Genomic DNA, 24,707 nt, shown 5'->3' on the forward strand with positions numbered 1-24,707 from the left:
CTTCAATCCCTCCAAGTGTCCACCCCCTCCCCGCCATGTGTAAAAGAAGAGATGTGGACCCATTGATCCAAGAGTCCCAGTTCTGGGCTGAGAGCGCCCCCTGCTGGTTATCACATCGCATTCTCCATTTGGAACGCGTGGGAAGAACCACTCTGGACAGATGCCCTGTTCTCAGAAAGGCCAGCAGGCACAGAACATCCAGAATCTGGCTACCGTCGTCCTTTCTCCCCCCAGTCCGTCTAATGGCACCTCCCAGGGGCCTTGGCTTAAGTTCTCTCCTTTCTGGGCCTCATCTTCATTTGTTTCCTGGGAATGATAATATCTAAATGATAATATCGGGGCACCTGGGTGGCTCAGTTGGTTGGGCGGCCGACTTCGGCTCAGGTCATGATCTCACGGTCCGTGAGTTCGAGCCCCGCATCAGGCTCTGTGCTGACAGCTCAGAGCCTGGAGCCTGTTTCAGATTCTGTGTCTCCCTCTCTCTCTCTCTCTCTCTCTCTCTCTCTGACCCTCCCCTGTTCATGTTCTGTCTCTCTCTGTCTCAAAAATAAATAAACGTTAAAAAAAATAAAATAAAATAAAATAAAAATGATAATATCTACCGAGCACAGCTAGGACTGTAAGATGACAGGTATAAAAGCACTTGTGAAAGGTACAGTCCTGTGCCAGGTCTGAGGTCCAAGGCATTAATCTGAGAAGCTGGAGGTGGTATCCTGATGTCTCCCAGAGTCAACTTGCTGTGGTTAGAAGGACTTGGGCTCCAGTTTCCAGGGAGTTGAAGAGGAGGGACATGGGGTCCCCATGGGATTTAGATTGCCAGGCTAGAAGGATCCCCTAGTAACTACTCCGGGCTCTTCAGGGGATAGGTGTGGAAATTGAGCCTCAGAAAGGGGCCAGGACCTGCTCAGCCATTGCCAGAACCAGGGCTGGAACTTGGAGGCCCTGACTCTCAACCCAGGGCTCCCCGCTCCTCTGGGGGTCTTTTTCTCAGCCAGTGAGCAGACAGATGGAAATGCCAGGAGGAACCTTGGGGCAGTCAGTGGCTTGGGCCAGAGTCAGGCTTCCTGCAGGTGCTCAGGGGCCCTAGCCAGGCTTCTACCCTGACTAAGATTGGGACAGCCCATCCGTGGGGGGACGTGGGGAAGCTGGGCCACGGGCCTCCCTCTGAGCCGTGTGGCTTTGGTGATTCAGGAACTGATGAGGACACCATCATCGACATCATCACGCACCGCAGCAACGCCCAGCGGCAGCAGATCCGCCAGACCTTCAAGTCACACTTTGGCCGGGTGAGGCTTCAGCCGGGGGCCCGGGGCCCGCACCCTCCCTCCTCCCAGGGGCGTGGCCTGTCACTGCCAGCTCTGCACAGTTGGGCACCTGGGTCTTCATGGCACCGGGGCTCCTGTGGCTCCCTGTGGCTCCCGTGTTCTTGGAGTATCTCCCACGTCGGTTTCAGGCTGCCTGCAACACGTTCTCTCCATCCCCCGCTTCCTTGTGATCAGTACCTGGGGGCAGAAATGAAGGACATGAGTTGTTTTCATGTAGCATTTTCTGGATCTCGGAGCTCCAGAGGCTTCAAGGCCCCAAGGCTGAGCGTCAGTGATTATTGTGCCTTGGTGTCATGCTGGCGACTTTCCCCCGGGATGGAAACAATGTCCTTTGGCATGTCCCTTTCCTTGCCCGCCTCCTTGCCTCCAAGGAGAGTGGGTCTTCCTGCTGGGTTTTTTTTTTTTTTTTTTATCCCGCCCTCTTTAGCGTCCTCTAAATAGTAAACAAAGACAAACAGCAGCAAAGACAGACAGTCTCCCTCTATCCCCTGCATTCACATGGAGCCCCTATTTCCTCATTCCATATCTCCTCCCTATCCTGGGTCACATGTGAGCAAGTGCTGATGTTGGCGTGACCTCAGCCCTGCCTTTTGTAGGACTTGATGGCTGACCTGAAGTCGGAGATCTCTGGAGACCTGGCGAGGCTGATTCTGGGGCTCATGATGCCACCGGCCCATTACGATGCCAAGCAGTTGAAGAAGGCCATGGAGGTATGGTGTGGGCACCGATGGGATGGGGTGTAGTCTGCACGTGGTGGGGGGACACAGGTGCTCCTTACAAGCCCAAATGGCTTGGCTGTAGCTCCTTGGCCGAGCCCTTCCCACGCCCGGTTCAAACTAGCATGAACACCAAAGGGGGTGTTGGCTCCTATAACTGAAAGGTAGAGGACTCCCATCTGGTTGTAGACATGTCTGAGTCCAGGGACTCAAATAATGGTATGTGGCCTCTTATCTCTGCCCCACCTTGGTTGTCTACCCTCTGTGGTAGCTTCACTCTCAGAAACCGTTTCTCCTCGTGATAGACAGTAGGACAGCTGGTGTCTGTCCTACCAGCTAGCACCTCTGTTCCTTCTTCCTCGGCGTTCCGCCAAAATCTTGGCTTCTACTCTGGTTGATGCAAGTGAGGTCACATGCCCAGTGATGGGTGGTGTCACTGGGATCTCAGGGAGCAGTAGAGGAAGCAGAATGGATCTGGAAGGAAAACGACAGCAGTTGGATTCTGTATTCTAGTCCGGCCTCACCACTAACTTACTGTGTGATGTTGGGCCACTTGCACTAAGTTTCCATGCCTTCTGCTGTGAAATGGGAGCAGTCATCCCTGCCCTTCAGACATTAGAGTGGGTCAAGCAAGGTCATGGGCATGGAGGGCACTATTAACTCTGAAGACCTGCCCTTGTGATTGGTTAGCAAGAAAGGGCGTTATGTCCTGGTGCAGCTGTTTTCTGGAGCTGCTTTTCTTCCCGAGGCAGCAGCTGTACCCGAGACTGGTCTCCTTTCTAGGAGCATCCAGTAACCTGTCCCTGGCTCCGTATACTAGCTCAGCTGCTTGTCTCAACCCACAAGGCAAGGCTTTTACTTTGTCCCCATTTTACAAGTGAGGAAACTCATGTTCAGAGGCCAAATTACTTGATCAAAGTCACAGCATTATGAAATCACAGGGCGGGGATTCAGAACAACTCTGTCTGACTCTAGAGCCTGACCCGACAACCACATGAAACCACTAGGGCTTTTGGCCCATTGAGGATTAAGAGAAGAAAACAGACATTCCCTGGGCAAAGCAAATCGAGATTATTGTCCATTTAAAATGTGCCGACAAAAAAGCAAATGATTTGAGAACACGGAGTTTAGAAGTTGAAGGGACCAGTGAGCTAACCTGACCTAACGCTTTCCATTCCCACAGTTTACAAATGGGAAACTGAGGGAGGCCCAGCACATCTGTGAGCTCGGGGAAGGGAAGGGTGGGGCTAGACCCTGGGTCTTAGGATGCTCTGAGGATCAGGCTGTCTTCCCCACGTGCTTGCTTTTAATAAAGAGCCTGTTAAGATCTCAGTCAGCCTCAGTCTGCTTGAGGTCAGAGAACCCACGGACTGGCCGCCCAGCAGGCAGTAACCTCCAAGGGCAGTGAACGCGCCTTACTTTTTTTTTTTTTTATAGTTGTGGCCGCAGCAGCTTGTTCAGTGACTGGCACATTGCAGGTGTTTAACAGATATTTGAATCTATCGATTGATCTGTCTTGTTCACCTCCCTCCCTTCCCCCAAAGTGGGGACCTTTGAGTAGCACATCCCCCCAAGCTATCTTCATCCAGAGGGCCTAATGTATCTGTCCATAGATCACTCATCAAATCCAAATATAAACAAATACGGCATGTTTTTTTCCTTAAAGCACAAAACTTTCTTCTTCTGGCAAAATAATATGTGAGAAAATACAGAGCAAAAAAAGAAGAAACTAGAAATCACCTGTGAGCCTTCACCCACCCAGAGACCATAATCACTATTATACTGTGATGCATTACTTCTAATTCTTTTTATACCCTTATGTATAAATATTTATATTCAGAGACATATGTGTATATGCCTTTTTATATGCACATACCCATATACCACATACTCTTTTCTTTTAAATTTTTGGCCCAAAGCACTTCTCATGGAAGGTTCTGGAAATCTTGACAAGCTGGCATGTTCCATCGTGATTGTGCTATCTCTGGTCTAGGGGTAAGGAGAAAATCCAGGAAGGCTTGGTGGTCTGTGTGATTGCCTCCTGGGTGGTTTCTTGGACCAGGGACCTCCTTGGCCGGGGCCCCTCAGGCCTCTGATGGGGATCAGGGCTGTGGCTCAAGTGCTCTTTGTCTTCACATTCTAGGGAGCTGGCACAGATGAAAAGGCTCTCATCGAAATCCTCGCTACTCGGACCAATGCGGAAATCCGGGCCATCTGTGAGGCCTATAAGGAAGGTGAGTGTGGGAAGCCTTGGGCCCAGTGCCGCTGGGAGGTGGTGGGAGAAGAGTGACCTCTCCAGCTCTGAGGTCACCCCACTGCTCTGCCCCATCTCCCCTCGCTCAGGCACGAGGCTGTGATAAGCCCCTGGGTGTGCCCAGCTCTGTGTCTGAGGAAAGGGTGCCCCAGGCAGAGAGTCCCAGCTCCACGAAGGCCTGGAAGAAACAGAGGAGAGAATGTCCAGGCCTCTGGGGGACAGGAGGGCAGCATCCTGGGTGGGCGGCCTGTGCAGTCACTCTAAGCCCTCATTCAGAAGGCCTGTGCTTGGTCACAATATTATTTTAAAGAATCTTGAGTACCCATCAAAAACGTTTAAACTTTCCCCTTATAAGCGGCTTTAAAGCGGTAGACCTTTTGAGCAGGGTAGTGACACAGCCTGAGCCCTGCTCGTGGGTCTGACACCTGTCCTGCAGGAGGGAAGACAGGGAGGCTATAAAGCAGGAGAGGCAGGATTCCCAGAGTCCTCAGCTGGGACAGGGGGAGGGAGGCGATGGACTGGAGGCATCAGTGTCGCGATCCACAATTCCATGGCTGGATGCTCCCAAGAACCAACCACAAACTCCTTCATCCCCACCACTCCTGCCAATGCGCTCTGGCTCAAATCTGAGGTTCTAGAAGCAGCCCCCCATCCTTACCCAGTAGCTGCCCACACACCCTCTCTCTGTCTCAGACTATCACAAGTCCCTTGAGGATGCTCTGAGCTCAGATACGTCTGGACACTTCAAGAGGATCCTCATCTCTCTGGCCACGGTGAGTGAGTTCACGCCCCCCCCCCCGGGGGCCCGGGATGATGGCAGGGAGCTAGGAGCCCAGTCCTGATGAAGAAAGGGTGTCTTCCCCACCCACGTGCCTTCTCAGTCCCACTGCTGAGACCATGACTGTCTCATGTAAGGCCTTCTCCCACTGTTCACTTTCTTTTTTTTTTTTTTTTAAGTTTATTTATTTAGAGAGAGAGAGCACACAAGCAGAAGAGGGGCAGAGAGAGAGGGAGAGAGAGAATCCCAGGTAGGCTCTGCACTGTTAGTTCAGAGGCTGACGTGTGGCTTGATCCCATGAACTTTGAGATCATGACCTGAGCCGCCAAGAGCCAGACACTTAACTGATTGAGCCACCCAGGAACCCCTCACTGTTCAGTTTTCAAAGCTGGCTTGGTGCCACCTTCTCCCAGCAGGCCCTCCCCAGTGACCCTCAGCCCAGCTTTTTGGGCCCCCAGCTCATAGGGCAGCCACGTGGGTGACCTCCATATGACCCACAAGCTTCCTTCACCATCGCCTGACTTCCTGCAACCCGGTCGCCAGGCCCCGACACACAGCACTGCAAGCTCATTATGTCCGAGTCGCCCTGAGCTAAGTACCTTCAGATTTAACATTCACAACAGCCTCGCTCTGAGGGCAGGATTATTGCCCCCATGTGAAAGCTGAGAGAAAGGGTTCGGAGAGCCAGAGTAGCTGAGCCAACATCCTGTGGCTGCTGAGGGGTAAAGAGGGTGGATGTGTGGGGACTGATCTTTCTCGCTGGTCCTGCTGCAGGGGAACCGTGAGGAGGGAGGAGAAGACCGGGACCAGGCCCGGGAAGATGCCCAGGTGAGAACCCCCCAAGCAGCTGTAGCTGACATCCGTCCGTGCCAGGCCCTGGCTGTCTGGGAGTGGGGAAGGCCCCTGCCAGGGACATGGCTGACATTGGTGGATACTTAGACTCATGGACCCCTTGCACCTCTCTACCCCTTAGAAGCAAGACTTTGAGTGTTTTCACAACTTCCAGAAAGATTCTCACGACTGTGGTGCTGGTCCTACTGGCATTTCCTGGGTGAAGAGTAGACTGAGAGCCCTCAGACCTTCAGAGCTGAGAGGGACTTATAGATCATCCAGGTCAAACTCCTCATGTTACAGTGGGAAAATGGAGGCCCAGGGAGGATGAATAACTTCTGAAAGTCACACAGCAAATCAATGGCCCAGGTAGAATTGACCCAGAGGGAGCAGGTCCAGAAGCTTGCTGGGAAGGGGCCCTGAGTGCTAATGGTCTCGAGTTTATTATTTATGAAATGGAACCAAGATTGAAGGAAGTGTCCTGGGAAAACCTAGAAAATGAGTTCATCCGGGGCTGGGATCTTTGTCCTGCTCACTGATGTATCCAAAGTGGCACATGGTCAGAACTCAGTAAATATTTAATATTAAATGAATAATGGAGTCAAGGGTTCTCTTAGGTCTCTTAGCTGCTCTGCTTCTGTCCTGCTCCTTAGGCTGGGGCGCGTGAGGTCTGGAGGCTGGACAACCCCAAATCCATCATCCCTGAGAGTCTTTATGGTTGGGCAGTCCCTCCTGAGGCCGTGTGCACTGTCCCCACTCACCTGTGCCTTGCTCCCAGTAGTACCCTCTGACCTGACCCAGGTCCAGGCGTTGGGCATAGACACCACAGACTGGGATCTGGCCCCGCTTCCTTTACAGTTGGTGGGTTGAAAAGAACCCTGATGGATTGGGGATGGAGGCACCAGCTCCGACCCCTGCTCCGCCAACAGAGAAGTGGGGACTGTTATACCAGCATCTGAGCTGCGAGAATCCTTAGCTATAACCCAATGGTTACGAAACTATAAGATGCATACCAATACAAAGCATGATGCTAAGACTGTTTTATACTTTATCATATTCCCTTTTTTACGGGAGGAAAATGAAGCTCCTATCCAAGGGTTTGGTTTCTAAGTGGCTGTGGTGTGACTTGAATCCAGGCCTGCCTGACTCCAAAGTTTATGCTAATACAGGACCCAGTATGGCAATTTCCCTGCAGCTTCCAGACCAGGTGGCTGCTGCTTTCCAGTTGTGCGGCCCCTGGTTTGGGATGCAGGTATCAGAAGCTGCAGGGCTCCGTTTAAATGTGGTTTTCCAGCTGCATGTGGGCATATTTATGGGGGCTAGCCTGGGAACCCAGCCCCTGGGGCGGCCTGTTGAGGCCACATTTCGTTCGCTTATTCAACATACGTGTATTAAGTACTACTACGAACAGTCTCATTGTGCCCTTGAGGGTATTTGAACGTGGCTTCCTCCTTAGAGCTCACCCCAAATCCATCCTCCGCCCTGAAATTCATCTTCAGGGAATGAGTCCACCTGGGGCCTACCTATGGGGCTGTGCTTCCAGTTATGGCCAGCAGGGGACAGTGGTGGGCCACGCTGGCTAACACTGCAAGGACGAAGGGGTGAGAGAGAACCTGGGCGGAAACTCGGAGGCCTGCCCAACTCAGCTGCCCGTCCAGATTCACAGATGCTAGACCCTGATTAGTCTTCAAGTGGGCTCATTTTCTTCGAGCCAGAATACTTGGTTTCAAAAGTAATACATATTCCTCTGTAGAGCCTCTAGAAAATAGAGACGAGCCAAAATAAAGAAAGAAATCCATAACCTACTAGTAATAGCCATTGCTCGTATTTTGGAATATATCACTTTAGTTATCTTTTTATGTGTATATAAAAATGCATTCCTGATGTATAACAGTTAAAAATTAATATTCTGTGAGCACTGTTCCTATTTTTAAAAATTGACATCCCTTCATGGCCATGTACTATTCCATTTAAGGAGCTAACAAACTTTCTTTAACCAACCCTCTTCCTGGTCACCAATTCTTCCATCATATGCAGGAATGTTTTCCTTAAATAGGTTTCTAGAGGCAAAATGGGAAAGCCAGAGGAAAATGTCTACAAAAATTGAAGGCGTTTGGTCTGTAGAGGGGCACCTGGGTGGCTCAGTCAGTTGAGCGTCTGACTCTTGGTTTTGGCTCAGGTCATGATCTCACAGTTCATGAGATCGAGCCCTGCATCAGGCTCTGTGCTGACAGCACAGAACCTGCTTGGGATTCTCTCTGTCCCTCTTTCTCTGCCTCTTCCCCGCTCATGCCCTTTCTTTCTTTCTCTCTCTCTCTCTCTCTCTCTCTCAAAAGAAACATTTGAAAACAACAAAAACAAAAATTGAAGGCATTTGGTCTGCAGAGCCAGGTTCCTCCTAGAAAGATAATGCATATCAGTACTTGGCACTGTTTGTTTTACACCTTCTCCTTCCCACACTCTACCCTGGGTGTCCAGCACACCCCCAAGCTCTCGGAAGTCCGGGTCTGTTATTACAGTGTGTGTGTGTGTGTGTGTGTGTGTGTGCAGTGTTCACCTGTTGCCCCATAGGGATTGCCGATAGCCTCCTTTCCATCCTCCCCATGTTCCAGTTTGAGCAACAAATAATATAGGCAATCTAATTACTGGAGACTCAGAGTGAAGAATTGGTGCCAGTTTGGGATACCTCAATCCCCAGGCTATTATTTGTTAATATAACAGTTTTATTGAAATATAATTCATACACCATACTATTGACCCACTTAAAGCCTATGCTTCAATGACTTTTAGCATCTTCACAGATTGAATGCAACCATCACCACCATCAATTTTAGGACATTTCATCACCCCCCAAAGAAACTCTGTACATGTTGTACTTATTTCTGATTTCCTCCCAACCCTCCAGCCCTGAGTCACCACTAACTTACTTTCTGTTTCTATAGATTCACCCATTCTACACGTTTCATATAAATGGTGCCATACAATATGTGGCCCTTTGTGACTGGTGTCTTTCACTTAGTATGTTCAGTGTTCATCCACGTTTATCATATATCAGTACTTTATTCCTTCCCACTGCCAAATAATGTTTCATTGTATGTATATATCACCTTTTTTTTAAGTTTATGTATTCATTTTGAGAGAGGGAGAGAAAAAGAGCACATGTTTGGGGGGGGGGAAGGATGGGGGGGAGAGAGAAAGAGAGAATCCCAAGCAGGCTCCGAGTTGCACAGACCCTGATCTCGAAAACTGAGAAGATCATGACCTGACCCGAAATCCAGAGTCAGACGCTTAACTAACTAAGCCATCTAGGCACCCCATCTTTTTTTTTTTTAATCCATTCATCAGCTAACTGACATTTGGGTTATTTCCACTTTGGGGCTATTCAGAATAATGCTGCTTGCTATAAACACATGTATGTGTTTGCTTTAGAAAATTTTTTTAATGTTTATTTATTTTTGAGAGACAGAGACAGAGCACGAGTGGGGGAGGGGCAGAGAGAAGGGAGACACAGAATCACAAGAGGCTCCAGGCCCTGAGTTGTCAGCCCAGAGCCCGACGCAAGGCTCGAACTCATGAATCATGAGATCATGACCTGAGCTGAAGTTGGGCACTTAACCAACTGAGCCACTCAGATGCCCCACATGTATACATGTTTGTGTATGCACATATTTTCATGTCTCTTAGGTACATAGGAGTGGAATTGCTGGGTCCTATGATACCTGTGTTTAACTTTTGGAGGAACTTCCCAGATTGATTTTTGCCCAAAATAGCTAGGCTAATAAGGAAAAGCCTTTGTGTCAAATGTTTGGAAAATTATTTTAGCATCCCACTGCATTTTTCATATTACACATATTACTGTCTTAAAGATGCTTTGAAAAAACAAATATGTCTGGGGTCCTGTGGCTCAAATAAATGAAAAATGACACGTCAGATTCTTTTTAAAAGAATGCTAGCATTTTTAGCACCACTTTTTAAAAATTGTGAGAGGCACATAACACATAATAAAACATGACACATAGTAAAAGTTGCCATCTCAACCATTTTTAAGTATACAGTTCAGTGACGTCAAGGACATCCACGGTGTTGTGCAACCATCACCACCAGCCCTCTCCAGAACTCTTTTCATCTTGTAAAACTGAAACTGTGTGCTCATTAAACAGTAACTGCCCATCCCCCTCCCCCTGCCCCGGCAACCACCAGCATACCCTCTGTCCCTGTGAATCGCACTACGCTGGGGACCGCGTGCAATTGCAATCAAACAGCATTTCCCTGTTTGTAACTGGCTTATGTCACTGTATGTAATGTCCTCATGTTTCAACCAAGTTTTTAATATAAAAAGGGGTGAATAAAAGCCAAAAGGATCCCATAATCCCAGTAGCTCCAACAACACCTATCTGACATTAAAAGAAAGCATAAAAAGAACACATTTGCACGTTGAGAAGATGTGAACATAAAATCTCCGGAAAAATAAAATGCACAAGCTTTCCCAGCCCTTCTCTTCAAAGGTAACCACTGTCCATCTTGACTTGTGCCTCTAGCTTGGCTTACCACCAAATACGTAAGTGTGACTGTGCATTTACCTTTCCTTAGCTAAACTTTTTTTTTTTTTTCTAAAGATTGGCTTTCCAGGCCTTTTTTCCCCCTAAGTTTATCTGCTTATTTTGAGAGAGACAGAGAGAGAGCACAAGTGGAAGAGAAGCAGAGAGGGAGAGGGAGAGAGAGGATCCCAAGCAGGTTCCTCGTTGTCAGTGCAGAGGCCAATGCGGGGCTCAATCCCACAAACTGAGATCACAACCTGAGCCGAAACCAAGAGTCGGACATCTAACCACCTGAACCATCCAGGCACCCCCCCACCCCAAGCCTTTTCTTAGCTAGATAAAAGGAACATTGTTATACACATATGCTATCCTTAATTTTTTTGCTTAATTTAAAGGGAAACTCTCCTTATCAGTCTACTGTGCTGATGAGAGTTTCCCTTTAAATAATATTCTTTTTAATAGTGGCATGGATTTCCATTATTGGGTAGCCATAGTGTGCTTATCAAATCATCGGGCTATTAGCAGTCTCCAGTTTTTCTCTGTCACAAAGTTATGCTGCAGTGAACACCCTTGTATTATATCTTGAATGGCTTTGGCCAATCTATTGATAAAGGCACACTCCTAGCCACATAACCGCTTGATCAAATGGCAGGTGCATTTAAAATTCTGAAAGACGTTGCCCATTTATATACCGGAAAGAGTGAAGGCTATTGTGAAGTTTATAAAGAGGATGGTTTTGGTTTGCCCAATAGAAAAAAGTGGTCGGCAGAGTTTCAGGGAAACAGGCAAGGGCAAAACCCAGTCTAGGGAATACAGGGCTGGCTGTATTTTGTTCCCAGGCACTCCAGGGCGCTGCTGCTTGCCTAACAAGATAGTGCCCTAATGACTCAGCATAGCACAGTGATTAAAAGTCACCCTTGTAAAATGACTGGACAGCTGGCATCGTCCCACCTGATTTTGGCTTTGTGCCCTTCTCCCACAAGTCCCCTCCCTTCCTGACCTCAGCTTTCCTGTCTCTCCTGCTGTAACTTGAGGGGGTGAAATGACAGGTCTCAGACCCCCTTGTGGTAAAGGGTGTGGGGAATTCAGCACTTCTCTTGCTCTAACTTCTGGGCGGCTCTGTGGAGACAGGCGTGCTGAGGGCTGGAGTTGCCCTAGGTGGCTGGGGGTGCCAGGTAGAGTGCCCCGTTCTGTGTCTGCCCCGACCCCTCAGGTGAATACTTCAGAGTTAACTCCCAGGCCTCTCCCCCTTGTGGGCTCTGGCCCAAAGATGAGGGAAAGGTGTTTTCCCTCCGCCATGCCCCTGCCCCTGCCCCCAGGGCCCCAGAGCCCCTGAGCCACCCTCTCCCAGCCTCCTCTGACTCAAGCCTTCCCTCTCTCCCTCCTCTCTCTCCCTCCTCTCTCTCCTCCCTGCTCTCAGGTGGCTGCTGAGATCTTGGTGAGTGTCCTGTTCTTCGCGGGGATTTTCATGGCTTCTCTGAGCGAAGGCTGAGTGACTGTGCCTCTGGAAGGGCCAAGCGGCCAGTCAGGCAGTGGTTGGGGCTGCCCCCAGGTTCTCTCTCCCCGCTTCAGGGCCTCTTAAGAACCCCACTGGGTAAAAAATGGGCCAGGCAAGTGTTTCCCACATTTCAGCCGCTCACCTGCCACATGATTTGTGCCACACGCCATCAGCCGTGGGTAGTTTTCTTTAAAGGGGCCCTTTTGAAATCTGAAATGAACTCTTAAAGGGAAATTTAATGTCAATATAAATGGAACTAGTGGCTGGCTGGAAGACTATTGTAGAAGCATGTATATGTGGTGTGTCAAAATACATGTGTCCATTTACCGCACTTGGCTAAACACCGGCTAGGCTGTTTTCTTTGCACATGGACAGACCCACTTTCCCAGAGGGGCTTTCAGAAGGGCTTAAGGACAGAAGAACTCTGAGTCCCCGTGCCCGGTACCTATTTGCCCTCCCCTGGGTCCCAGTCTCGAGGTCCTGAGGCCAGAGTGGAAATGCCTGGTGCTAAGCCCCTCTGTGTCAGTCCAGAGGGTTCCTGGGAACTGGCGGTGGGGAAGGTGGAGGCTGACGAAGGAAGAAGGGGCCAACGTCAGACTCCTTAGGTAGTTGCCCTCAGCCTAGGCAAAGACATGAAAGTGAATAACCAAGGCCTTCCGGTGTCTTCCCTCCCAACTCCTTGCCCCCACCTGGTCTCTGCAGGAAATAGCAGACACACCCAGTGGAGACAAAACTTCCCTGGAGACACGTTTCATGACGATCCTGTGCACACGTAGCTATCAGCATCTCCGGAGAGGTGAGGTCTCAGTCCCTTCCCTTCCCAATGTAGCAGGAAGCTCCCCAGATCTGATGGGAGCCTCCCCGTTCTCTCTGACAAGAGGAGCCGGTTGCCCACTCCTTACCCCAGAATATTGTAGCTGGTGCCGAGTCGAGTCCTGGCTCTACCGCTAACATTCAGCCCCGGACCAACCCCCTTCACCTCCTTAGGGAAGCAGGTGGGATGCCTGAGATAAGGGATGGCAGGTGGCTTCCTCCTCCAAGGCCACTTCAGTAGATTCGTAGTGGCTGCCTAGAATATTGTGTTGAAGATTCGAAGGTTCAGTGTCATGAACCTTTGCTGATGTCTGCCGGGAACAAGGCAATGAGGGGCGCTAATGGCACAAGGACCGCCTGCACCTCTTTGAGCCCCAGGCTGTCACATGCACAGGGCACACCAGTACATGGTGGCCCTGACATTAGGTGCTCAATGAAGCGCCCTGTCCACTGAGACATTTTTCTTTTAACGTGCATTTGCCTGGCACTCAAGGTGCTCTAGCTTAGTGGCTAAATGAATGGACTTGGGAGCCAGATTGCCTCGATTTGAATCTCCCACTTACCAGCTGTGTGACCTTGGGCGAGGTAGTGAATATCTGTGCCTTAACTCCCTCATCTATAAGTTGGGATTTTACACGGTTACACGATTGTTGTCAGGATACGAAAAATATAATGCGTGAAAAGCCCTTTGGGCGATGCCTGGCACATAGTAACTTCCTCAGGGTCATCATGATGATTACTTACATTAATCTCTATCCCAACTTGACACAGGAGGAAAGGGAGGCCTAGAAGGGGGAAGGGGAATTACCCAAGGTCATTCAGTGAGCTCAGGGCAGAGCCTTTGCTAGGACCCAAGCTCCTTTTGCTACCCCAGCCTGGGTAGAACTGGTCTCAGGCTCTGGAGCCGTGTCTGACGTGACACAGATTTGGCTCTGAGCCCAAGGAGGCTCAGTGAGTCCTGCCCAGTGAGTGCACTTAGGCCTGGGCTGTGGCCATACCTGCTGCCCCTTCCCCCTTTCCTGGGGCATGGCCTGGGGGGAAGAGGAAGGGTGATCTCTCCCCTCCCTCTGAACTGAAGTTCACCCACCCTCTTCTCTTGGGGCCAGTCTTCCAGGAGTTTGTCAAGATGACCAACTACGACGTGGAGCACACCATCAAGAAGGAGATGTCAGGGGATGTCAGGGACGTGTTTGTGGCCATTGGTAACTAATGAGGACCAAAGGAAGGGGATGGACGTCCTGGGGAGGCTCTGGGGACACTGGGAACGTGGCCAGATTCCCTGGACAAGTGTGGCCGTGGCAACTTCCTAAGCTACTATTACTGGAAAATAACCCCTGCTGCTGCGGGGGTCCTGCCAGTGTGTGGTTGGTGGGGTAGCGTGAGGACTTGTTCCAGGCTGCAGGGCAGGATGACGGAACAGCTTTCCCTGGGGAGGTAATGGGGGGGCGGGGGGAGGCATGGCAACATCGGGTAGGGGCACAGTGTCCTGCAAGACTAGGGTGTGCACGCTATACGTGAGGAGTTGGGAAGGTTAGTGTACAATGCGATCTTTCCCATGGGTTCCTGAGCCAGTGCATGGCCACATCTTGGGTGACCATGCCCTTGGGGTACGCAACTCCAGCCCCTTGCCCCCTGCCCTCCTCCCAGAGATACCTTTATATCCAGAGTCGTTCTGGCTTTCTGGCACTAGGGTCTGATTCCCTCTCCCTGAGCTGCCTGAGACACCCTCGTGTGGGCTCTGGGGCCTTGAAATCCAGCAGCTGCTGAGGGCTGGAGACCCCCTGGGCCTTGAGAAAAGGCAGGGACCGGCAGAGTCAGGCAGACGTTATCTGGGGTGGTGACGGGTGGGGGGCAGGGGCTGCCAGTGAGGCTAGAGCGTGTAGGCTCTGGGGCAAGAGTCAGCCCCTGGGATTCACATGGTGCCTTCAGTTAGGCCAACAGACACCCATTCTCTGGCATAATATTCCTCCAAATCAGTAGTTCTCAAACAGTGGGCTGCACCAGAGTAGGGAGGCCAACCATTCTGATTTGCACTAAAACCCCAAATGTCCCGGGCAAAGTGGGTTACCTCCCTTCAGAGTGGCATTCTCAGCCCATCTGGGGAGGGCCGTGAGAATTTGCACTTCCACCAAGTTCCGAGATGCTGCTGCTGTAGCTGTCCAGGAACCATCCTTTGAGAACTGCCGCTCAAAATATTTCTTGAATCTGAGCCTGTAGGGTGGAGCCTAGAACCCAAGTTTTCAACAAGCTCTCCAGTGATTCTGATGCACTTAGAAGTTGGAGTCCCCGTGCCTTGGGCTTCTGAGGGTTTCTTCCCTTTGTGTCCTCCGCTCACCTTGGTTAGCTGCAGGCACCTCAGCAGGATTGAGCTGCACCCCAGTGAGAGCCAGGTCTAGGATGAGCGGGAGGAGGAGCTTCGGGAAGGGAGAGGGAAGGTGTCAGGCCCTGAGGACAAGCCCAGGGTTGGCAATGCCCTGCAGGCCCAGGCTGGGGGGAGAGGAGGTGGGCGGATACAGCCGGGGCCCTTAGTCTGGGCACGCCACCTCTGACCAAGTTTCCTGCATCTCTCTCCTCTTCCTACCAGTTCAAAGTGTCAAGAACAAGCCTCTCTTCTTTGCCGACAAACTGTACAAATCCATGAAGGTAAACTTGCATGTTTGTTCCTTTCCCTTCCTGCCCTTGTACTCACCCGCAAACATGGGTGTGTGCAGTTCCCCGGGTCAGGACTCATGGCAACTGTGTCCACCCACTTGGTATTTACCAGCATCTGCCTCATGTCTGGCTCCACGATAGTAGCTTTCAAGTAAGGGTGATTTTTGTCCCCAGGGGAACATTTGGCAATGTTCAGACGCAACCTGGGGAGTGTTGCTGTCCTCTGATGGGATGGGAGCGGGGACGCCGCTCAGTAGCCTGTAATGCACAGGACAGATCCCGCAACGGAGAATGACACGGCCCCAAAGGCCAAGGTTGAGAAACTTGCTCTGGGGACACAGGGCTGAGTGGGGCTCAATCTCTGCCCTCTTAGAACTCACCTTCCAGTAGGTGACACAGTGTCACCTCCTATGACGAAGGATCACAAAAGTAGCAAGTGCTGGGCTCTGGGACTAGCTCTGGCTTCCCGAAAACCCCGGCCACTCTGGCTACCTTCTCAGCCCAGCAAATGGACTGCCCTTGGCTGCTCACAGAGCCTGGGCAGGCTGTTTGGTGGGAATGAGCCTGAGACCCTTCTCGGCCTACAGTCCCCAAACATCATGGCCATTTATTGAGCGCTCACCACGTCCAGCTTTGACCCCCAAGTTGGTGTTCCTGAGCTGTGTGGGGGCAGAAGTGGGCTGTGGCTGCCCACACATCCCATGTCATGTGCCTGCTGCACAGGCCCCCTGTTAATTTCCCAGGGCTCCTTTATCAAATCACCACAAATTGACAACAGAGATTTTATTTTTTTGTGGTTCAAGAGGCCAGCAGTGAAAAATGAGGGTGTTAGGTTCCTTCTAGATGCTCTGAGGGGAAAACTCTCCCATGCGTCTCTCCTAGCGCCTGGTGGTTGCCAGGAATCCTGGTGTTTCCTGGCTTCTGGATGCCTCCGTCAGACTCTGCCTTATCTTCACATGGCCTTCTCTGTGTGTATGACCATGTGTCCTCTCTTACAAGGACTCGAGCTGTTGGATCTAGGGCCCGCCCTAATCCAATATGACCTCAACTCATTATATGTGCAAAGACCCTATTTCCAAATTAGGTCACATTGTGAGATTCCAGGTGGATCTGAATTTGGGGGGCATACTATTCAGTTCATACAGGTTGGTTTTGCCTGTCTGGCCAGTCCCAGGCACAAGGGAAGCAGGGTCAGGACTACTTGTGGAAGACAGAGGCAGGATACCCCACCCTGGTTTGGAGGGAAAAGAGAGACAGGCAGACAGACACCCATGAGCTCTTGTCTGACCTGACCCTATTTCTTCTCCTGCCCTGTGTCTCCTTCTCACCTGGCTCCACCAGGGTGCTGGCACAGATGAGAAGACCCTCACCAGGATCATGATCTCCCGGAGTGAGATCGACCTGCTCAACATCCGGCGGGAGTTCATCGAGAAATACGACAAGTCTCTCCACCAAGCCATTGAAGTAAGGGGGAGGGGTTAGAGGTCAGTGGGGCAGGGGGTGTGAGTGTCAGATCCCTGACCATGAGATTACAAGTCCTTTCTCTTCCCATAGTCTTTTTCTCAAGGAGTTCTCAGTCAGGACATTGATAAATGAAAGACCTACTTCATTGTGTATACCAAAATAAATTCCAGATGGCTCGAAGGTTTATAAGGAAGATTTCCAGATAAAACAGCCTATTTTGTTTTTTGAAGATGACTTTATTGAAATATTATTTATAGACCATAAAGTGCACCTGTTTTAAATGTTTATTTATTTTTGAGAGAGAGAGAGAGAGAGAGAGATATCGTGAGCAGGGAGACATAGAGAGAGAGAGGGGGACAGAGGATCCAAAGCAGGCTCTGTGCCGGCAGCAGAAAGCCCACTGCGGGGCTCCAACTCACAGACTGTAAGATTGTGACCTGAGCCAAAGTTAGACTCTCAACCAATGGAGCCACCTAGGTGACCCAATATTTTTTTTAGCAAACTTAATGAGTTGTGCACCATCGCCACAATCCAGTTTTAGAACATTTCCATCACCCCACTAAGATCCCTTGTACCTCCTTACTTATTCCCACCCCTGCCCGCCAAGTGACTTTGTGTCTCTATAGATTTGCCTTTTCTGGCTATTTCATAGAAATAGAACCATGTGATGTGAGATCTTTTGTATCTGACTTCTTTCACTTACAGAGCCCATTTTTTTGGCTTCGAGGTTGGCCAAGATCTTAAAGTTTGATACTGGGCTTGGCCGACAAGACTGGGAAATGTTATAGCAGCTTCACACAGACTTGGTGGGGAGGATGTACATTGTTAGCACATCTTTAAAGAGTAGTCTGGCAGTTTTCAAAATGTTAAATGCGTACACTTTGGACTTGCTGCTTCTGTATGTGGGAATTGATCCTATAGACCTAGCTACACATGTTCCCAAAGATGTGTAAGAGAATATTTATGTAGCAAAATATTGGAAGTCCTCTGTACAGAGCTGGTTAAAGAAAGTATGGTACACCTATACAATAGAACACAATACAACCATGAAAAAGCTTGAGGAGGCTCTATCTGCTGATTTCGGATCTCCTCTAAGCCAAAAAAAGTATGCCCAGAATAGTGTGAGTGCTATGTGTCCATTTGTGTAGAAAAGGGACATTCTACACATATACATATTAGTATATGCTCAGATTGTTGCTGGGAACCCGCACAAGACAACAGTAATCGTAGCTCTCTCTTGATTTGGGGAAAGAGAAGTCAGGAATGGGAGATTTTTATTGTATCATCTTTCCTTTGACTTACATCGTTATTTATAATGATGATTTTTTAAAATGATGATGATTTGATATAATGATGAGTTTACCAAAAAAAAGAGAAAAAAAGCATATATCATAAAAATAAAAATGACAGGAGCCACTCTAAAAAGAGGGAGAGTCTGGCCTCCCACAGTTCTGCTGGAGGCCAGATATTATGTGTCAAAAACACAATGACATTCACATAAATTCCTGCAAGGGCCTGGTACTCAGTAAGTGCTCCACAGTGTCTGTTCAAATAAGGAATCTCATTTGCGCATGTGTTAATGGCTGTGGGAGGAGGAAGGGAAGAACAGAGGGCAGGAACACTTCACAGAAGAAGGGGCATCAGGGGCCAGGCAGGATTTGGGAGTGGTGCAGAGGGCATGTTGGACACAGGAGTGGTAGGCATTAAAGTAGGAAGATGAACCTAGATGCTCCCAGAAGTGGGGGAGGGGGGTGAAGCCACCAAGCTTCATGGGGGTCAGACCACAAAAGGCCTTGAGGCCAGGCTGAGAGCTTGGACATTTTCCTGAGGGTAGTGGGGAGCCACAGAAGGGACATGGTCACATTTGTGTGTTTGGGAGACATTAGGCTGACAACAGCTGGGAGGAAGGGGCATTGAGGCCATCAGGATTGTTTTAACTCATTGCTCTTCCTCTGCTCCTGCCAGGGTGACACCTCTGGAGACTTCCTGAAGGCCCTGCTGGCTATCTGTGGAGGCGAGGACTAGGGCGACCAGCTTTGGCTGGCACCTATGCCGAGAAATGGTCAGCAGCACCAGCCGCCATGACCGAGCCTAACTGCTCCAGCTCCAGAGACTAAGGAAGGGACAGGGGTGGGGGGAGGGGGTCAGGGGTGGGCTTTTGTCTTCAGCTGGGGTTTAGGAAAGGCTCCCACTCCCACAGGCCACTAAAGGCCCAGCACGGTCACTTCTGCTCACATGTGAGCAACTGAAGAGCCGTAGCCACAAATCCCGTCCACCTCCACTCCCCATCGTCCTCTTCAGCCCTTCCCAGCTTCCATCCCTTATGGCAGCCCTTGCCCTGCTTTGGGCTTTGTCAAATCCAAAAACATACTGAGCCTCTGTCTGTGAAATGAGTGAAGCGTGTGCTTTGAATGGCAGCGTGTGGTGGCAGGTGCCGATTAAGTGTCCTGGGGGAGAGAAGGGTCGGGTCAATGCCTTCCAGCCAATTGCCAGTCCCCCCACTGTTTCACCACTTGCCCCCATCCAGAGAGATGGAACCAGGAGTCTAGCTACCTGGGTTCAAATTTGCATCTGCCACATGTATGCGTTCTAGCTTCAGGCCAACCTCTGTCCCTGCCTGAGTCTCTACTCTCTTATCTACAAAGTAGGAGAGTTGGATGAAAGGATGTTGGCTTTCTCTAACATTGACAGTGTAAGATGTGCCCCCAAGTCATTCCCTTTCCACTTTCCTCTCTAACTAGAAACACACATACAGACACATAAACATATTTCCCACGGGGTCTGTGTTTTTTACCTAGACCTGCCGCTGGATTGTCCTCATGACAGCCTGAGGTATTCACCCACCCAGGAGTAAGTTCTACCCTCATGCTCTTGACTGGGAATCTGAGTGAGAGTCTGAGCTAACATCTAGCCTGGAAAGGCTGCCTCAGTCCCCTCCAGGTCTCAGATACTCCCTCCTCCCTCTGCTGCCTGGACGTGTCTCTGTGCATTCTTCATTCATTACAACCAAACCAAAACTTCCTCTTTTGAGCTCTTCAAGGGCACCAGATGTGATCGTGATCTGGGGAGGCCCGTGGAAAGTTTCTACTTTGTGAAGATCACTGATAAGCAGCAGCTTCTCCGTCTCCCTTCCATCGGATGTGTTTCTGCTCTGAGACTTGGGTCTGAAGTTGTCTGGTGACGGTGACAGAGGTGCGAGGGCGCCTGCTGACTGGGGGGCCCTGCTCCCTATCCTGACTGACCTGACCTACTTTGACAAATCAAGTGTGTCTGCTATAGTAGCTGTGCAGGGGGCACGGGGTTTGGGAAACTTGAGTGACCTTGGGCCCGCCACTGCCCTTACTGGGTCTCAGTTTCTACATTTGTACAGTGAAGGGTTGGATCCAACAATTTTTTTTTTAATTTTTTTAAATGTTTATTTGTTTTTGAGAGAGAGAGACAGAGCGTGAGCAGGGGAGGGGCAGATAGAGAGGGAGACACAGAATCCAAAGCAGGCTCCCAGCTCTGAGCTGTCAGCACAGAGCCCAACTTGGGGCTCGAACCCACAAACCATGAGATCATGACCTGAGCCAAAGTCGGACGCTTAACTGACTCAGCCACCGAGGCGCCCCTGGACCCAGTGGTTTTAAAGAGTCCTATCTTCATCTTTGCCATAATGAGGCTGAAAGCAAGATGGTTTATCTTGTTCTGTCCTCCACCAGGCTGGGAACCCACATCCCAGGAGAGTCAGCTGAGAGCTTTTTTGGGTATTTACCCAACTTACTGCAACTATTATCAAAAGACAAATTAACAAAGCTGCCACGTTAAAAGCTGTGGAGTCAGGCCCTTGCCGCTAACTGACTGTGAGCATGGCATTTCTGAGCCTCAGTTTCCTCATCTAGAGAACAGGGCGTCCAGTTCCACCCATCTCTTAGCCTTTGAGATGGAAATGAGGTAATGCAGGGAAGTACTCGGCAGGGGCCTGCCTTGCCCGGAGTCAGCTGTCGGCCACCACCTGCCCAGAGCCAGGCCCCGTTGTAGGAGGCTGATAAGTGGATCCCAAGATGTTTTCTGATTCTGCTATCAAGTCAACTGCAGATCACAGAGGCACCCAAAAACAAACATGAAAGCACCTTAAAAACATGTGCCGAGGGAAGAACAGTTCTGGGAGTGGCAAGGAACGAGTGATGGAATCGGAGGGAATAGAAGGGGGAGGCCCCCTGAGGCCAAGGGGAACACACAAGCAGAGAGGCCAGGAATGTCTTGAATTCCCAGAAACCAGGAATGAGGATAGCTGAAACTGATCACTCGCAATGTACAAGCCTGTTGTAGTTCCTCAAGGTGCAATTTTCACTTGCTTTTCAGTTAAGGTGGGTTGCATTCTGGGATTGGTCTCTAGTAGGAGGGAGACCCTTAGGGCTTGTGGGATGAGGCAGACGGCATTAGAAATGGGAGTGTGCACCCAACTATGGGGGAATGTCAGGATTTTATCTTGCACCACAGGGGAGCCTTTGGAGGTTCTTAGAGGGAAGGTATGCATCTAGCCACACACTTGAGAAAAACCAACCGTGTGAGGGAAGGGTGGCCAGTTGGAAGGCTAAAGCAACAATCCCACTTAAGACTCAGGTGCCTGCAGAGCAAATCACATTTTTTTTCCCTTGGAGCTGTGGCAGAGGAGGCAGCAGCCACTATTCAGAATCCCTGCACTTCATTCATTCATTCATTCATTCACTCACTCTTGCAGCTTACACTTCTGGAATGCCTCCTGTATGCCATGCCATATGTGGTGGATACTAAAGATATCAAAACTTAAGACTGTTGCCTCCTAATCCTTGAGAGTGGACATTTGAGTGTCCCTGTCACCCAGCTTACTCCAAAACACGCTGTTAAATGACACCGGAGATTGCTTCTGTGGCCAAAGTTCAATGGAGAGAAGTGGCGGGGGACTAAATTAAAACTAAAAGGAAAGAGAAAGCAGAAGCCCAAACCACTGCTGTCTCAAAATGGGAGAAAAGGAGGATGGTGGTGATGTTCTAAGTGTGGAAGGGGCCCTCGGAAAGTCTCACCTCCCTCTCCCTCTCACAGACAACTGTCCCAAGGGCACTTAGCGTTTCTGCGGCAGGCAGAACTGGAACCCTGCAGTCCTGCCCCATCTGGTGCTCTTGGACCCCCACCCGTGTCTTCTCCCACTGTCTTCCTTCTTCCCCCTTCTGCCACGGGGCTTCTCTCTCAGCCTCTCCCCAGCTCCGCCCCTTGTTCTTCGCCCAGCCTCCTGCCTCCAGCCCTGCATTTTCCGTTCAGAGTGAACCCTTCTCAGAAGCTCCAGACTGGGAAGCTCCAACCTCGCTCTTTGGGGCCACAGGGAAACATCTGAAGTGACTGGCCGGGAGGCGGTTGCCCTTCTAACCCGAGCAGAGAGCCGCTATTTGAGAACTGCCACGGCCACATTTCCAGCTGTTGGACAGCGGTGTGGGAACTGCTGGCTATCTGGAACCCCCTGATGTTTACTGTGCCCCAGCTTTGCTGAGAATAATGGGTAATCCCACGGGAGGAGGGCAAGGGTGATCACCCTTATTCTAATGAGCAAACCAAGGGTCCAAGCGGTCAAACAAACTGCCTGAAGGTACAGGACACATGGATTGAGCTGGAAATGGTCTTGCAGCTCATCCAAACCAACGCTCTTGTTTCAGGAGTTCAAAAATCAAGACCCAGTGACCATGGTCTTACTAAAGGCTAGATCTGGGGTTAGCACCTGGGTCTCCTGATTCCTGCTCTGCTCACTACTCACAGGTCTTCCTCCTCTTGGTTACGGAAGCCAGGCTGAGCTGAGAATGGGAGGGAGAAGTGTCAAGTTGCCCAACCCGAATTTCAGAACCCAAAAGCAGCACATCGGTGTTCTAACAGGCCTCTTAGACCTCAGGTTTCCCCAGGCAGACTTCCTCACTTTACAGTTGGGTTAGGCAAGCAGGAAATTCTAGTTCTTAACTGAGCCCTCTACTCAGAGGTCAACCTATGGAGGCAGGCAGGCTGGCTGGATCGAATCCCAGTCAGCCACTTAGAAGTAGATAAGTCACTTGGCCTCCCTATGCCTTGGTTTCCTCATCTGTAAAATGGGAATGACAAAGGTTGCTATTTCACAAGGTTGTTGTGAATCAAAGAAGCCAATGCATGCACATCTCTGAGCACACTATCTGGGACATAATAAGAACTCAATAAATATCAGCTCTTTGGTATTAATAAGTAGGCTAGGTTCCATTTCATAAAGGAGAAGAACCCAGAAGGGGAGTCTAGGCTAAAGTGTGGACCTTACCCTCCAGCCAGCCCCAAAGGTGCAAGGGACAGGAGTAGAGATGTCCTTTAGAAAGACATCTCTGTGGCCAGTGTGAAGAAGGAAACGGGCTGGGAGACCATTGGACTGGCTTGCAGTGTTCCTCCAATATAGAAGGATGAGGACAGGAGCCAGGGCAGGAAAGCAGACATGGAGAAAAGAGCCTTAAGAAAAACAAGGTGGTGTGAGAAACCAAGGAAACTGCCCAATCTGCCATGGGGGATTAGAGAGGGAGGGAGATACAAAGCCAGAGGTAATGTCATTACCCCGGAACCCAGAGGCAGCAGATGCTTTTAAAAGCAGCATGTGAGGCCGGAGACCTCCAGTGCAGGCCATCTCACTGCCCACCTCTCAGGTGAGAACTGGAGAAGCCATACGGGAGCTGTCTGGCAATGGCCCCTTCCCCTGGGCCAGCTGTTGTAGCAGTTTGCAGAACATGCATTTCCTTCTGTGGGACGGTCTCACTCCTCCCTCTCAGCTACCCCCATCTGCCTAGTGTGCTGCCAGCTGCAGCCAGAACCACCTAGTGGCTACCTCATTGGGATGGCCTTGGACCTTGACCTGGAGATAGCCATGGGCGGGGCTGGGAGGGCCTGATAGGTGAGCAGGGAGGGTGGGGAATGGATCTAGAGATCCCAAGTCTGTGCTGGGCTAGTGATTTCTGTTCTCCCACACGGCTGGTGTCCACTCAAAGCCCCCAAATCCCATTTATCACACACACAGAATTCCACATCACTGCCAGTCATACCCATGGGGACACACCATGTATATCCCAGAATCAGAAGCACACTGCTGGTAACACACACACACAGAAATGCACACTGTGGACCACACAGGAAAATAAAATGATTAGGCCCACAAATACGCCACTCAGAAATACAGATACTGTTGTCCATATGCGTACTACACGAAACTCTTCACACAAGTACCTAGACTCGCCTTTCACACGCGCTCACCAGAGCACATATGCACTCATACTTTCCTTGGCACACAGCCTTAGTGTGTGGCACACAACTCCAGGAATCACTGACCTGCCTGCTCTCGGGTATGTTCTTCGACAGCAGAACAAACAACCAGGCTCTGTGGAGAGCAGACTTTGCGCCCAAATGCTCTGGACTTGAGCTCTGCTCCTGTTTGCAGCCCTGCTCTGGGGGAGGCAAGACCAGCTCCTTGGAGAACCAAGCAGTAAGCGGGATCCGCCTTTGAGAGGAACGAAATCCCCAGGGAAGTCTTTGTGGCGTAGTGAGGCTCAACTGAGTGAAATGTAAAGAGGCAGGAGGGAGAGATTTGCTGTCAACAGCCCCCATCCCACTCGGTCCACTTTTCAAGGAGTGTTCTAGAAGCCGGCGGTGAAAGGGTTAACAGTGCCACTGCTGCACACCCCACCTTCGGGCTTTGGAAAACCTGAGTGCAGGGATTTGCCCAAGCGGAGTCAGGGTCCCTACGTCCCCGCTTGCCTTTTAGCTGTCCCCAGGACAAAAGTCCCCAGGTGAGTGAGATGGAAACCCAAAATGAAACTTTGCTAGGCTTC

The 24,707-nt window shown here is 50.4% G+C and overlaps 1 protein-coding gene across 3 annotated transcripts in view; it reads left to right on the forward strand.

Moving 5' to 3' along the window:
- ANXA6 (annexin A6) overlaps positions 1 to 19,259 on the forward strand; it is a 49,459-nt gene extending 30,200 nt beyond the window's left edge. For 2 of the 3 annotated variants that reach the window (XM_049647974.1, XM_049647977.1), the window contains exons 16-26: positions 1,192 to 1,286; positions 1,922 to 2,035; positions 4,185 to 4,275; positions 4,989 to 5,068; positions 5,848 to 5,901; positions 11,863 to 11,880; positions 12,643 to 12,736; positions 13,860 to 13,955; positions 15,338 to 15,396; positions 16,747 to 16,869; positions 18,835 to 19,259. In XM_049647974.1, coding sequence (XP_049503931.1) covers positions 1,192 to 1,286; positions 1,922 to 2,035; positions 4,185 to 4,275; positions 4,989 to 5,068; positions 5,848 to 5,901; positions 11,863 to 11,880; positions 12,643 to 12,736; positions 13,860 to 13,955; positions 15,338 to 15,396; positions 16,747 to 16,869; positions 18,835 to 18,894 — 884 coding nt within the window. In that variant the 3' untranslated portion in view covers positions 18,895 to 19,259. The remainder of the gene's footprint in view (positions 1 to 1,191; positions 1,287 to 1,921; positions 2,036 to 4,184; positions 4,276 to 4,988; positions 5,069 to 5,847; positions 5,902 to 11,862; positions 11,881 to 12,642; positions 12,737 to 13,859; positions 13,956 to 15,337; positions 15,397 to 16,746; positions 16,870 to 18,834) is intronic. The other variant, XM_049647975.1, reaches the window with a different exon arrangement.
- The last annotated feature ends 5,448 nt before the right edge of the window (positions 19,260 to 24,707 follow it).

Source organism: Panthera uncia, assembly GCF_023721935.1.
Source record: "Panthera uncia isolate 11264 chromosome A1 unlocalized genomic scaffold, Puncia_PCG_1.0 HiC_scaffold_17, whole genome shotgun sequence".
Taxonomy (NCBI): Eukaryota; Metazoa; Chordata; class Mammalia; order Carnivora; family Felidae; genus Panthera; species Panthera uncia.